The sequence below is a fragment of the Prenolepis imparis genome, unplaced genomic scaffold (assembly GCF_030444845.1).
Source record: "Prenolepis imparis isolate NDT839.2.m4 unplaced genomic scaffold, iyPreImpa1.0 SCAF_15, whole genome shotgun sequence".
NCBI classification, from domain to species: domain Eukaryota; kingdom Metazoa; phylum Arthropoda; class Insecta; order Hymenoptera; family Formicidae; genus Prenolepis; species Prenolepis imparis.
In genome coordinates this window covers 6,387,721-6,402,918 of record NW_028141173.1, presented here as the reverse complement: position 1 = coordinate 6,402,918, position 15,198 = coordinate 6,387,721, and the positions used below count along the sequence as shown (strand labels likewise).

Here is a 15,198-nt window from a genome sequence, read left to right as displayed (position 1 = left end):
CTTCATAAGCATCGTATGTTTATTAACAATGTTACACGCACAATCATACATAGAACAACCTTTTGCCTGATTATAGGATATAGATGCCCCACGCGTTTATACACAGATAGGGCTCCGTTATATGGTCTCAAGTCGTTATCTGTATGCCATGTCCGTGTTATATGTGCTAATTGTATCGTTATTATGACATTTTTTTACTCATAATAACTCGACTCGCTCTTGTAAAAAGGATAATTCGACAACAAAATAACGAAAGCAACACAACTCGACTGAGGGAAGGAGAGAAAGCAAAAAAAAACATTAGAAATTTACATATAAGTCGCATACAAAAATTCGCTTTTTTCTATCACGGACGATTATTTATATATATATATGTTACAACGCTGTGATATTTCGAAACAGACTATATTTCTCTATTACAAGAAAGAAAAGAAAAGAAACAATTGACGCTTAATCCTCTTAAATGGTATTATTATTAGTTACACAAAGTCCATTATGCACAACCGCTAATAAATATTATTCTTTTTTTAAATCGGTATTTAATATCGCCCTAGCTTCTTCCCCCATTTTTACAACGTTTAAATTTCGAACAGGTGCATCTGGTTCTTTGTTTTATTTTATTTCTCTATGGTAACTTCTCTCTTTCTTTTTATTAATCTTTTTTCCTCCCAATTAAGGATTAATTAAATTCAATAAATTCGTGATTCGTTGCGGGATTCGTCGTTCGCGACTTCTGCGTGCATAATAATATGTTCAAGGATGTGAGTCGCGAACGAGTTCACTATCAATATAATATACGATTACAAATCGATCGGAAAAAAAGAAAGGTAAATCGAATGATTTTTATGTATGTATATATATGTATGTATATATGTATATATAAATTAATTTGGCGAATTTATCACACGCGACACATTAACACGCCGCGCTAGAAGATTCATCTTTCCCTTTTTTTCCTCTTCTATTTCTCTTTTATCGTATAAACCCAATATATAATAGAACCCCTCGAAGAGTAGAATGCTCGTTTGTACAATTGCATAGTTTATTTCTTTGAGATCTATCCGAAAGCAAACTGAATCGCGCTGCGCTGTTTCGAGCACGCATATTTGTCTTCAAGATCGTCTTCATTTTCTATCTACACGTAATGTCCTATTTTTTCTCGCTTTTTTTCTTTTTAAAGCCTTAGAAAACGCAACGCCACGGTTTACACATTTCGACGAAAATAAAATGCCACTCTACATCGCTTCTCTCTCTCTCTCTCTCTCTCTCTCTCTCTCTCTCTCTTTTCTCAATTCTTCTTCTGTGAGATTGGACAATCTTCATTCAGACCTAGTGAACCGCTCATCCATCAAGCACACCCATCGGAATAAAAAAAAATCCAAGAGCAATTAACGCAAATAAAATTATAAAGACATGCTTGTTAAATACGAAAATATATTTTTTATATTGTTTCAAGAATAATAATAACGTAATATAAATTTTCATCGCAAATCAGTCGAACAAAATTACTCGTTAAATGTAAGAATATGTATTCTTTTATGATAAAATTCAAGTGTAATAGTAACTCGATGTAAATTTTGAAGTCAACGCTCATCTTTTCGATCAGAAGAATCAATTAACTATAGATGCGATATTTCAAATAATATTCGGGGCCCCAATCATACAACTTAGATTTAAGTAACAATTATCTTGCTTAAGACATACGCGCACACACATTATTAGACACATGCAAAAACTGTATACATATTTCGATTCGAAGCCAATAATTAGAATAGTTAGGATAAACGCAAGCGGTTCAGAAGGTTTCTTCGCGTTTCCACATGGAGGATACGAACGAGAAAAGATGGAAACGAAAGAAAGATTTTCGAAGACCCATCAGATCATTTTCTCCTTCTCTCGCCCATAACCGGTCCACGAAGACCTTTTCATGACATCGGAAGAGACATCGTTCATTTCACTCGCAGTTCGTTCTCTATCTAACGCGTCCCTTGTTTAACAGCGGAGGGAATACGAGAAAAGAAAGACGCGAAAGTAAAAGGTCTGTCGTGGATCGAATCGAAGACTCTTCGATTTCCGCTCGGTTTCTTTTTCCTCATTCCTCAAAATTGGTCCACGAAGACCATCTCCTCGTCCTGATCGAGGAGTCCGAATTTTTTTTTTTCTTGATAATCTTTTTTTCTTTCTCCTTATAGATTAACATTTTTTTTTAAACTTATTTAACGCGTCATTGACCATATCACATCATATCAACGTCGCGCGCTCTTCTCTTTATACTAAACTGCTCAGCATTTGCTCCTTATTTCTCCTGAAAATACTTTAGCGAAGTGTGAAGTGATTGTTAAACATTAGCTTTCAAAGACTCTCGTTCTCGTTTCTCTACTAAAGGCGCTAAATTCAACGATAATTACGATTATCGTGAGCGTTATTACCCAGCAATTCGTTAAACTGGAATAGAACGCCGCTAAGAAATTATAAATTAATTTATAACAGCATGCTGATTGAATTTTGAGACGCTAAAAACACTCTCGGTTCGATTTCGTGAGGTTTCGTTCAGAAAACTTCCGTAAAAGATGTACAATTCTCGCATAATTCTGACGGAAAAGCGAATTTTTGTCTACATTTTTTCATTTTCATCTTTGTAACTCTTTTGCGCTGAATAAAAAGTGGAATGTACATCAAATTGATTTCGTACGATTTATCAGATTCGTGAAATAGAACTTTCTCTAGATCATGTCAGAGAGATGACTGATTACGTCTTATAAAAAATGCATATCTCAACGCACAAAGTTTTGACAATTGTGTCGGAAAATCGCTCACGCATCTCGGAAACATTCCAGGTAGCAAGCGTACGTCATTTTGACGTCGAATGACGTCATAGATGTCAAAATGACGTCATTTTGACGTAATGACGTCAGTTTGCCACTTGGGATATATCTGTCTCGATATCGGTGTCTCATATGTATATATTTGTTAAATTATAAATACTAATAAATAAAAATAATAGTATATATCTTTAGATATTAATATTTATAAATTTATATAACATATGATAGTGTGTAGATTTAAAAATTTCTAAATTAAAAATTCACAAGCACATCTTTCTATACTTTATCGGACGCGAGGGCAGCTTTTAAATAAAGTAATCCGACCGAATCCGCAAGTTACATTACGTGGACAAAAAAAATAATCGGTAAAAAGAAACATTCTCACCTCGAAGAACACAAAGATGAAATATCGAAGACAATAATTGTCGCGTCATTATTCAGTATCTCGGAATTTTCGTTTCGTCTCGCGAGAATATCTTGAAATAAATCGAAATTAAGTCCTCGGGACTGGAACAATCGGCACATTTTTCGTCGACGTTCCGGTGCCGAGGTGATGATGACTCATCAAGATCATCAGCTGCCGATGGCACGGATCGTTTTTTTTTTCTTTTTCCGCACGGAAAGGAAAGGAGACGAGACCGCATTTATCGCTTTTCTTTTTTTCGCTTCTAGCGAATGTATGTCTATACACACATACACATTCTATACTTTGCATGTAAGTAATGCCTATTTTCCAAAGATATATACGTTATGAGAAGCACACACTTTCGCAATCATTAATCATTAAACTCCCTCTCTGTGTTTCTCCCCTTTTTTCTTCACGCGTTTCTATGATCCCTTGGAAATGTCATTCCTTCTGTCATCGCGGGTTTTCTATACTTCAAGACATGACAGGAACGCGTTTGTCGCTTTCGGGGTGACGATTGAAAAAGGTGTGCATACACGATTTCGTTTCTGTTAATTCTCGCCGATATCTGGCTAGGATTCAATCTAGGATCTGGTAACGTCAATTAATACCAATTTCTAATCGATCTCGTATTGATTTTACAATGTATTCTGAAAATATTCTCAAAGATATATTTTAGAAATAAATTTTCTTTGCAGTTTAGTAGTAGATTAATTTTTTTATAAAATTATAAACTTTTTTAAAGTGTTTTTTTCTAAGAAAAATATATATATATATACAAATCGCAATTGGTATTAAACGGCGTTGCTACTATCTCTGTTCTAACGCTTATACTAATGCAAATTTCTATTTTACGCGGTGCCCCACTTTTACAGAGCACAATGTATAAAAGAGAAATATATATTACTTAGAGATTGCAACGGTGAAATTTAATTCTGAAACTGTGAAATTCCTGAACCATCGCAACTCAAAATGGCGTATGCACACGCAGGATACTATAATTTTACGAAAAAAAAAAAAAATGAATAAAACCGAAAAAAGCCGATCATAGAAGAGAAATGAAGATTATATTGATGCTATACCAAATATATTTTGCCGTAAATCAATCTTCGGGGACCGATTAACTCCTTCAAGAACATCATTCCCTTATTACAGTACGAATGAAGAAGAAAACCTTCATCGCGCAGAGTTAGAATATCAATGTTCCGGTGAAATCGGCCCCGATAAAGAAAAATATCTTTAACAATGTTACTAAATTCATTCGACGGACCAAAGGGATATGTCACGATCCATGAAATACGCGCCTCGCGTATTTATTCTCTTTTATTTATCAATAATCGCGCGATGTTACTCTTTTTCATTTAGTATAAAAGTCTCATCCGGTACTTAACACGATCGATCTCTGTACGTAGGCAAATTCGAAAAATTCGACTACACACACGCTCGAGTACACATGCACATTCGACTACCTTGAGACATGTGTACTCTTTAATGAGGAATCCTTAACGATTAAATCCTTACACGCGTATTTAATATGTGATGCTTATGAGTTTATGAGCTACCTATACTAAAGGAAAAAACATACACCACTGAAAGATTATATTTCTCCTTATATCTCTTTCTCTCCGCGATCACGCGTTAATTATTATTAGCTATATTCGGATCGCGCCGCAAAGCTACGTTTTTTTTTTGTCTTTTTTCTTTTTGCATTGTGCATACGCTTAGTGGAGATGTAATGTTTCGCGATAAATGGGAGCAAAATTCGAACTCTACTCGCGATAATAAAAATTCCTAATTTTCTCATCTACCCCCCCCCCCCCATCATTCCTGTAACATGATCTTTCTCTCGCGCGCAGGCATCATTACACCACCACCCCATATACAAATAGTGAAGCACATTAAAAACATAGCGGTAAGCTAAGTATTATGTAAGTATTGGAAAACTTCCACTAATTCTATGCAAAGTATAGCTTGTAGAATATCATTCATTAAAACTAGGACTTACACAATAACCGTGAGATAATATATATTTTCATTTCCTTTCTCTCTTTTAATATTTAAGAATGTTTCTTCTCCCCGTCGAGAGGCGAAGCGTTTTCCGCGCTCGAATATTTCTTACCCGTTCAATCATGACTCGAAAACTAATATAATCAAAAACGACACGCCCCGTCCTAATCACAGCGTTCGCTGTAATTTAGGTACCGCTTCGCTTTAGATAGCGTGTATTCTTTTATATCGCCCCCCACCCCCCTTTTGTGTCTCTGTATGAAGATTCACACACGCTATGTAGATTATTACATCATATTATTACATCATAAAATTATAGTTGAGCTCACAACACTCACTATACCCTGCCGTGTCACATCGAATGACGGAAACAAGTGAAAATCATCGCTTCTGTTGTTTCTCGTATCGTTAAAACGCATCCTTTCCAAGTGTTGCGCTGTTGACGATGATTTGGATACGCGTAAATTTGCCAAAGTACCGTCTCCTCGCTCGGACACATTCGCGTCGATCGTGGCTCTATATATATAACTCAGATTGGCTAAAATTTATTTCAAACTGGATCAGAAATTGAAATAACTTTCACCATATCTCTCGCGTGTGATGCGATTGGTGCGAGTAATTTGGCTAATTTCGCGTACAAGTGTACTTGCGAAACGCTCGACGCAACGATTAACAACTCGACAGTACAACTTATTACATCAACTCGCCCATCGCGGATCAACAAATAACATCTACGTCAGAAAATTGATAAATACAGAGAGGGAAAGACAAATTCTCTTCAGCATCCACGAATCTCGTAATAACCAGAGGAAGAATGATGTTCGAGCATTCGTCATCGTGTTCTTAAATTTTTACAATATTAAGGCTCCTGGGTCCTCGCCGGGGCCATGTTAGATTGTGACGTCAGAGGTGAGAGAGCACACGCTGAAAATTCTTAGACGCAATTTTTAAATAAAAAGATATTTCGATGAAACACTATTTCAGATGGCTTTAGCGCACTTTTAAAATACCTCGAAAACTATTCTTTTCCCTTGACAGTCAATCAACAACCGTAAAATGATCGTGATATCAGACTTTGCCATGCGGAATGATTGTGCATGTGCAAAGACCAGACGAACTAGATCTCACATTACAATCATTTTACAGCTGTTGATTGATTATAAAGGGAAAAGAATAGTTTTCCCTTTATTTTAAAAGTGTGCTAAAGCCATCTGAAGTGCTGTTTCATCGAAATACTTCGAAATGGCATCTAAGAATTTTTAGCGTGTGTTTTCTCGCCTCTGAAATCACAATTCCAACATGGTCGGTGAGGAGCCAGATGCCTTAAGCGAAATCTATAGGGAAAAAAATCTGACGGTTTTATTTGTTGAATCGCGGCGGTCTCCTCAACCGTGGTATCAGCTCCGTTCTGACAGCTCTGGCGTAATTCGGCGCTGCGTATTGATCGGTCACCGCGATCGGGCTCTGAAGACTCTGTATGAACATGGACGAGTCCTGTATCTGACCTACGCCTGCCGCAGCTGCCGCCGCCGCCGCCGCAGCCTGATATTGGTACTGACTGTTGGTCATGTCGGCGGTCGGATAGTGATTCGGTTGCACGAACTGCGGTGGATTCTCGTACTGCGGATACGGAATCGAACTTTCGGCGGAGAACTGCGGGATCACCGCGGGATTCACGTTGACCGGCGTCGTGGCGAAGCTGCCGGGATCGTAGGTCTGATGATACTGATTCAGCTGGCCGATCTGCGTGGTGTTGAAGGGCGGCGATTGCGGGAACTGGGCCGCCGCGGTGTCGGAAAACAGCATGCTCGCGACCGTCGGCTGCGGGAAGGAGTCCGGTGGTCGCGGATACGGCGACATGTTGGCCGTCACCGCGTTGTTCAGATTCTGCACGTTCGGTATACCAGCGGCGAGCGGCGAGGTGCCGTATCCGTGGAACGTGGTGGTCTGCGAATGGCCGATATGATCGGTCAGGTCCTTCACGCTGCCGCTCTGCAGGGAGCTCATCATGTTGAGCTTGGACTTGGCGCCGCCGATGGTCTCGTTACCGTGTTGTTTGGCGCGCGCATCCGTCAGCAGCGGATGCCGCACGTTCACGATGCTCTGCGGGGCGCGCAACGGCGGAAAGTTGATCGGTGCCATCTTCAGCACCGAGTTCTGCTGCTGCTGTTGCTGCTCGAGCGCCTTGCGTGCCACCGCGAACGCGCTGTTGCTGTCATTCCTCTGAGAGACGGCGGTGTACGACGTAGCGCTGGACGGCGTGTGATTATCTCGGTGCAAAACAGTCGGCGCCGTCGCTGATGACTGATGATGCGTCGCGAATCTCAATGGCAGATTGGCGCAGGTCATCGCAGACGCAGCGGTGCCGCCGCTGTTATTGCTACCCCTGCTCTTGTAATCCGGACTGTTCACCGACACTGGTTCCTTGTAATCCGATTGAATCGGATAATTCTTGATGCTCGAATCCGCTTCACCCGCAAATTTCTTCGGACCGGCGTAATCCTTCAGATGCTTCACCGGATTGCTCTCGTGCGCGGTGCTGTTAACGCAGGTGCTGACAGGCCGTACATTGCTGAACGCTGTAGAAGAGCTGGACTGTTTCGCGTTGACGATCGATGCGTTTTTCGTCGCGCTGTGCGATTCGCTCGCAGACTTTAAACCTTCACTGTTACCGTCATTCTTTTTCATCGACGAGTTAATTTTGCTAGTGGCGATCGGGTTCCCGGACGTTGCGATGGTGTGCAAAGTAGCATCCTTATTACCCACTGCGATGTTTGCTGTTCTGACAGATAGCTTGGACGTTCTAGCTTTATTTCCCATGTGGTCCACCTTTTGTCCATTCTTTCCCTTGTCGGAAATCTGATTGCTAGCTGATAATACTTTGGTGTCTGTATTGTTATTCTGACTTTTCGATGCGAAATTATTGTGAGATTTGCAGGTAACAGTGACAGCTGGCAGGAGCAAAGCGCTGGCTCACTTCTTGGTCATGATTTTGAGATATTCCAGAGCATTTTGAGCAGCACTGGCTTGAGCATCTTTACTAGTCGCACCGCAACCATAGCAAACTGCCACTGGCAGGGTAGACAGTTGCACAAGGCACTGGAATTTACCTGGAAGATGGGACAACATTAATGTCTAAACTCTAATTATGCCTGCTGCATTACTTCTACTTTTCAACATGTACAATTAAACCATTTTAATAAAAGCTCGCATCACAATTCGTGATAATATGTGATATCATAGTTCATAGGCATCATACGCATATCAACAAACATCTTACATAATATAACGATCAAAGATTACACAATGTTCTGTACAGTTTATCATTTATAAGAAATGTGCTCGACATAAAACATTGTGACCATATTTGCATGCTTATCTGGTTTATTAACATTTGTAGTTATTACTAATTTTAAAAAATCGTGTAAACGCTAGTTTTACACCGGTAATATAACATTTGTTATTATTCGTTATCTACAAACATTCCTACATGTGACCTACAAGCAGCAGTACGATAGATCCAGGCACTATGGCAGCTTTCACATCAGCTAAGAGTGCTTTGAGAAAAAAAATGAAGAATACTCTTCAAAACATTAGCTTACAAGAAAAAAGGGAACAATCTATAAACGTATTGAACAAGGTGAGTCAGGAGAAAACATATAGATCAATAATATACTCAAGTCCTTGAAAAGGTTATGTTCTAATGAAATGAAAGAGTTGTATATAAAACAATCATAATTTTTTACATGTACGATTAATTATTCTCGCATTTTTTTACAGCTATGCGGGCTAAAGCAATATCAAGACAGCAAGAGAATCTCGGTATATCTGAGTACCAAGGACGAACTTGACACTTTGCCCATCTTAAAACATATGTTTGACACAGGAAAGGAGACGTTTGTACCGCGATATCGTGGAAAAACTATGGACATGGTGAAACTAAAGTCGCTGGAAGACTACGAAACATTACCCTTAACGAAATGGAACATTAAACAGCCGAGCCTCACTGAATGTCGCGAAAATGCATTAGAAACCGGTAAACCCTCACAATAAAATAAGTCAGTTTTCAAAAGTTTTCTTAATGTCCTAAGATTCATCGATTAATAATTTAAATTCTGTATATTTCATCACACAGGTGGATTAGATTTAATAATTTTACCAGGTGTTGCTTTCACGATGAATGGTGAGCTTTGTTCAACAAATAAATATCTTATGATTGTTTTTTATCCTATTATATTATTTTATAATTAATTAGGAAAACGTCTGGGACATGGAATGGGTTATTATGACAAATATTTGAAAATATGTTTTAAAAAACAAACCACAAAGCCGTATTTAATTGCAGTAGGATTTAAAGAACAAATACAAGAGGACATTCCAACAAATGAAAATGATGAGCTTGTTGATATTGTACTGGTCGATAAATAGATTATACATAAAAATATAAAAGCTTGTAATTTGACTTTCATGCAAAATGTGTGATAGAAATAAAATTGTTTTATCTTATTGACAAATAAAATTACCTTTATTATATAGATCATAAACTTACCACTGATAGATTTCTCTTCAATATCAACATAAGTTACTTCAAACTGCTGCTCTGATGCAATTTCTTGTAAGAATTGTACCAAATTTACATCCCCATCATTGAAACAAGTATTCTGCAACAAGATTAGAATGACTTGCACCGTAACTTTGTCAATTTCAGTTTATTATATATATATATATATATATATATATATATATATATATAATATATATATATATATCGATATAAACATACAGACAATTTCTCTCTAGCTTAATAGTATAAAATCTTTGTAGTAGAATAACACAAGAGAAGAATTATCAGAATATTTATTTTTCTATTGGCTTCATCGAATCTGAATACAAACCTGCAGTTGAAAAAGCTTAACACCTGTGGATGACTTGAGACTCTTGTGAAATTTCGAAACTTGGATACTATGTACTGTTGTCAATGTCGAGATTTTGCTACCTTTCAGATCGGCATAACGGGCGCTCACGTTTGCATTTCTTTGCACAATCTATAATGGACAATTAATATATACATGTAAAACTTTTGGTAAGCACATAAGTTACAAGGAATGCTTCATTAATAGCTACTCCACGTTTACATAAAAACTTAAATGAAGTGGATATGACCCAAGCGTAATTATTCTTCGGAGAGAATATACAATTGGATGTTAATATTGTACATTGAAACATGATACTACACAAATAATGGTCCGTTATAGATTTAAACAGATCGGAAAGATAGCTCACATTTTACAAAATGGCGTTAAAGCCAAAATCACTTCCACTTCGCTAAATACACGCGCATTCACACACACACATACACACATGTAAAATAGACATTATCACTAATCGCTTGTCTTTCAATCCCTGCTGTTGTATATCTGACAACAACTACAGGATCCTGTATTGCATCTCGACTATACTTTTTTTTCTTTTTAAAATGTATTTCTAATAAAATCTATGAATTTTAAAAACTAATTTCTAATTCCTTCCTAATTCTAATCAATGAATTTTAATTATCAACTATTTTATTAAACTACAATCACAAAGGATTATCAAGGAAATATCCAAACTTTACAAGTTGACAACGACAGGGATTAAACAATATACATACAAATTGACATATAATATTCATCATTTAATATAACAATTAACAAAACAATACGAGTTCTTACCTCATCCTCATCAACACTGGGAGCTTGGTTATTCATATCGTGTAAAGCTTGCCACATCTTATGAGCGGCATGCCTCTTGGCAACTTTTTTACTCTTTCCTTGACCAACCTCGCGATATTTTAAGATTGAACAAACAATAGTGAATTGTCTCTCGTGAGGTAAACCTTCCTCACCCTCCATCGAGTACTTCGGCGGTGGCCAATGACGGGACATACACATTTCTTGTAAGGCTCCAATTGGATTATTCACTACTTTCTCCTCTCCGTAAGATTGTAGTTCTTGTAAATTTTGCGAGCTGCATGAAAATAAAGCATAATTTCATATAATACATTTACATACAAATTGCAAATACTTGAAATATCTCAATATTCATAATAAGCAATGGCCTTACTCGGGTAAACTATTTGGAAGTGGAGATTCTGCAGACTCGGTATTTGCTCCGATTAATTTATCCAGAACGGCTTTCGCAGCAGCGTGTTTCGCTTCTTTTTTGGACCTGCCAGTTCCCATTGCTGAAACAATCGGATCTGTTTTTAAATAGCTACATACTTATCGATTGACAATATGCTATTGTCAATAAGAAAAAGCAATACAAAAAATATACAAACCAACGACATCAGCAACAGTGACTCTGTATCGAAACGTAGGTTCGTGAATAGCTCCCTCGATTTGAACCAGCTCGTATTTGGGTATCGTGCCCCTACGGGAAAGTAATTCTTGAAGAACAGAGACAGGTGTTTTGCTGGGTAACGCCTTCATTTCTAAACGCGCTGCCTCGTGTAGCGGTAGCTTCTCCAACATCATAGCGTGCAATGTCACACGAACTCTATTACGACGATTAACGTTGTTTGAGTGATTAGGAACGCCACCCACACCGGCCATCATGTTAGGTCCAACCTGCTGTTGTTGTTGATGCAACTCCTCCATTGTAATGTCCTTAAATAAATTATAAACATTAATAATTAATCTTTCTTCAATTAATGTCAACAAATTAGAAACGTACAGAGTATTGATATAATGTAAAAAAAAAAAGGAAAGAAAAAAAACACAACATTCGTCTAGGCCTAGGCACTCGAAAAATACACGATAAAGATAACGAGAATACTGTTGAGCTGTAGAGCATCTAATAAACCTTATCCTATATTCTTATCTATAGTTGTATATTCGTCTTATCGAGTAGTAACATATGTAACACAGCTAATTTATATGCACGATACGTTTCAAACTATCCTTGCGCTAGACATCAAGATACATATCAAGATCGCTTACTCGGAATTCCCGACCATTGTGGAAGGATATAAGCGAAACGTCAGCTATCAACGATCGTACGTCTTAAGAACGCGGAAATCGGGGCGAGCTGTCCGTCACGTCGAACGCGAGGAAATCGAAATCTCAATCGACGGCGCGATAAAATCGTCGGGGGACCGGCATGGCCGCCATGATTGTTATAAAATCCATCGATTGACCGTAATACAACGACGCGAGAGAGGAAATATAGGCGCGGGACTCGATGTCGTGGCGCGACGTAAAATACGACGTCGTTTTCCCCAACAATGATGTCGACGACAACGACGATGATGATGACGATGACGGCGGCGACCCGGTATCGGAGTAACGGCCGACCGGTTGTGTATGTGTATGTATCGTCCGCTACGCGGGTTCGATCCGCGGGCCAAAGTCACCGGGGGGACAAACACGCGTCTCACACTTACGGATTTTTTCCGGGGAGACGTGTAAAAGGTACGGCTGGCTCCAATGACAGGCCAATTCCTATGCGAAAAGCGAATCCCGCTTTTTGTGATCGATCCAAGTCTCACAAAAAGCTTGATCCGTTTGACGACAGAAAAATGGTTTACTGGCTAGCGGAGAATCCCTTCTTCGTTCGCAGCTCTGCGATATCTAAGAGTGTGTCCGTGCATCCCTCTTCTCACACGCGCGTGCGCGCGCGCGCGCACGTGTGACTGCGCCGCCGATACACTTGTGGCTCGTTCTGCGCAGACGCGGCGCGGGAAATGTATCGACGCTCGATAAAGTACCTTCGCTCGGTAATTCTTTCGCGACAGAATCAAAATTATCCAGATTAAAACGATCTGTGCGTATGATTGGTCAAATCTGAAATTTCATTAATAAATACATTGAGAAAGAACCCCGCACAAAATACATAGGATTTTGGCTTTCAGTGGAATTGGCTGAATTTTTGATATGCTGTAGTTTAGGCATTCTGATCAAAAGATGTAATAGCCTCAAAGCTAATTATAAAGGACCGTTACTATGACAATGAGTTACAAAACCAGTCAAACATCTCGCAGAGCGCGAGTTTTTCGTGTTTGACTGGCTGTAAATCATAGTAACCATCTATTATTTACTTTAAGGGGATCCTAGTCGGATGGTCGAACTCCGATAGGTTAGCACCACACATATCCAAACATATACACGTATACACATATACACACGATAGGTTAGCACCACACATATCCAAACATATGCACGTATACACACATTTGAATAAAACGTACTTTATATATAACTTTTTTATTAGACTTGCAATCTTACTTTAATTGCTCACTAATATTCCTTCAAGTTATCCCTATCTCGCCAGTTATATCTTATGCACAGACAAACTGCAGAACTTTTTTATTAAATAAGTATTGTTACGAACTGACACAAGTAACCGATAACAAAATTGTAATTATTTAACTTTTTTTTGTTTTTTACATGGAATTATAGCTTGCGAGAACCGTTCTTATAAATACTTTAATCGTAGAAAAGGATTTATTGATCTGTGTAGTTAACAAAAAGATATTGCAAAAGTCGTTAATTTCGCATTGGGTCGGTAAGACAGACTCAAATAGGATCCCCTTAAGTGTACGTACTACGAGTCGGGTTCAATTCCCGTCACTCGCACTTTTTTTTATTATTTATGCAAATTAGAATATTTATTCATGTAAAACAAATTTAATTCAACAATTTTTTTAATTTGCACTTTCAGAAAACAATTTTTTTAATGTACTCAGGAAACTGGATATAATTTTTATTTAACTTATAATCTGATTTTACACCTTATATTTAATATATTTAATTTTTTATATATTGTCCAAAGTTTAACCTCATAAAATTTTGTCCTTCTCGAATTACGTGGAACGCTACGTGCGAAAGGCAAAATCTCGTGCCTGCCGCCGCACGAGTCCACGAGACGCTCATCGTTGGTGAGACAAAACCAGAGCGATGGATTGTTGGTCCTTGTCTGACTCATCTGTTTAGTTCTCAACTCGGTTCTTATCCGAGTAGTTCGGATATGAACCATATCACGGATTCGAACCATTTCTACGTTTTTTACCGAGCGTAACGACGTAGTTCATGTCCACTTTCTCAGGGAGCGCATCAGTACACGCGTCCACCGAACCGCGGTGGCCGCTCTCAGGGGTTCGATTCTTGAATTCATTCGCAAGAGAAACGTATGCTCAAATTCGGCTCTTACAGAAAAGTTGCAAGTTGATTGGCTAAAAGCCATGCGATAGCCAATCAACTTGCAACTTTTCTGTAAGAGCCGAATTTGCGTATACGTTTCTCTTGCGAATAAATTCAAGAATCAAGTCCCAGGTTTCTCTCTGCTATGAATACCGGCCATTGTTCACTTTTCACGTTTTCGCTCTAAAGAAAAGTTACATGATCGACCCCCTACTTTGACCACAGTATACTTACATACAGTAAGGACAGTCCTTTGTTCTCAAATCAGCCGCGCAGATTTGCTTGCGCATCGTAAGCGACCATTTTTATAAGTCATGCCAATCCCGTTCAACATAAAGAACCCAATAACTCCATTACTGTGATTACATTTATAGTAAAATATAATCTGTAAAACTACAATACTATCATTTTGATTTCGCGTTTTATGCAATATTTAATTTTTATTCAGAAAAAATAACTATAAAATAATATATCGAAAATATTTCGCGCAAAATTGTTTTAATAGTAATGGGTACGACAAAAATATTGATACGGTGCTGCAACCTAAAGACAAGGCGGACTGCTGAAAGGTCAGCTGAAAAAGATCAAAGGTTCCGACGCTGTGTGTCCCTACTGTATATTATAAGTATACTGTGCTTTGACTCTAAAGCTGGGAACACAATGCTAAGCGATAGCGATAGGAATAGCGATAACGATAGAAAAATATCTATTCTCTGTTCTTATTGGTGGAATAAAAAATATTTACCAATAGGAACAGAGGTTAGATATTATTCTATCGCTA

The 15,198-nt window shown here is 38.3% G+C and overlaps 3 protein-coding genes across 7 annotated transcripts; 1 reads left to right on the top strand and 2 right to left on the bottom strand.

Annotated features, from left to right (window-relative positions):
- Position 1: 1 nt before the first annotated feature.
- Positions 2 to 8,058, bottom strand: LOC145946293 (uncharacterized). Its single transcript, XM_083055836.1, has one exon. It carries the CDS (start codon positions 8,056 to 8,058, stop codon positions 6,598 to 6,600), a length of 1,461 nt encoding a protein of 486 aa, XP_082911962.1. The 3' UTR covers positions 2 to 6,597.
- A 153-nt stretch (positions 8,059 to 8,211) lies between these two features.
- LOC145946294 (protein Loquacious-like) lies at positions 8,212 to 12,871 on the bottom strand. Of its 5 annotated transcripts, none has more exons than XM_083055837.1 (7): positions 12,662 to 12,870; positions 11,558 to 11,885; positions 11,341 to 11,476; positions 10,950 to 11,244; positions 10,134 to 10,283; positions 9,788 to 9,899; positions 8,212 to 8,348 (listed from the first exon to the last, which is right to left on the bottom strand). In XM_083055837.1, the coding sequence occupies exons 2-7, from the start codon at positions 11,874 to 11,876 to the stop codon at positions 8,212 to 8,214; spliced, it is 1,149 nt and encodes a 382-aa protein (XP_082911963.1). In that variant the 5' UTR covers positions 11,877 to 11,885; positions 12,662 to 12,870. The 5 variants fall into 5 exon arrangements, with proteins under 5 accessions (XP_082911963.1, XP_082911965.1, XP_082911964.1 ...); XM_083055839.1 differs by having other exon boundaries at positions 11,341 to 11,461; XM_083055838.1 differs by lacking the exon at positions 12,662 to 12,870 and adding an exon at positions 12,219 to 12,577.
- Mthfs (methenyltetrahydrofolate synthetase) lies at positions 8,571 to 9,738 on the top strand. Its single transcript, XM_083055843.1, has 4 exons — positions 8,571 to 8,878; positions 9,019 to 9,274; positions 9,374 to 9,421; positions 9,494 to 9,738. The coding sequence occupies exons 1-4, from the start codon at positions 8,768 to 8,770 to the stop codon at positions 9,664 to 9,666; spliced, it is 588 nt and encodes a 195-aa protein (XP_082911969.1). The 5' UTR covers positions 8,571 to 8,767; the 3' UTR covers positions 9,667 to 9,738.
- Positions 12,872 to 15,198: the final 2,327 nt, after the last annotated feature.

Excerpts from the sequence above, each read along its gene's own strand:
- LOC145946294 (XM_083055837.1), bottom strand. The coding sequence starts at position 11,876 with ATGGAGGAGTTGCATCAACAACAACAGCAGGTTGGACCTAACATGATG. Across the intron at positions 10,284-10,949 it reads CCAGTGTTGATGAGGATGAG|ATTGTGCAAAGAAATGCAAA; the intron begins GTAAGAACTCGT and ends TGTCCATTATAG. Across the intron at positions 8,349-9,787 it reads TGAAGAGAAATCTATCAGTG|GTAAATTCCAGTGCCTTGTG; the intron begins GTAAGTTTATGA and ends CCCATCTTCCAG.
- Mthfs (XM_083055843.1), top strand. The coding sequence starts at position 8,768 with ATGGCAGCTTTCACATCAGCTAAGAGTGCTTTGAGAAAAAAAATGAAG. Across the intron at positions 9,275-9,373 it reads CGAAAATGCATTAGAAACCG|GTGGATTAGATTTAATAATT; the intron begins GTAAACCCTCAC and ends TTCATCACACAG. Across the intron at positions 9,422-9,493 it reads TGTTGCTTTCACGATGAATG|GAAAACGTCTGGGACATGGA; the intron begins GTGAGCTTTGTT and ends ATAATTAATTAG.
- LOC145946293 (XM_083055836.1), bottom strand. The coding sequence starts at position 8,058 with ATGGGAAATAAAGCTAGAACGTCCAAGCTATCTGTCAGAACAGCAAAC.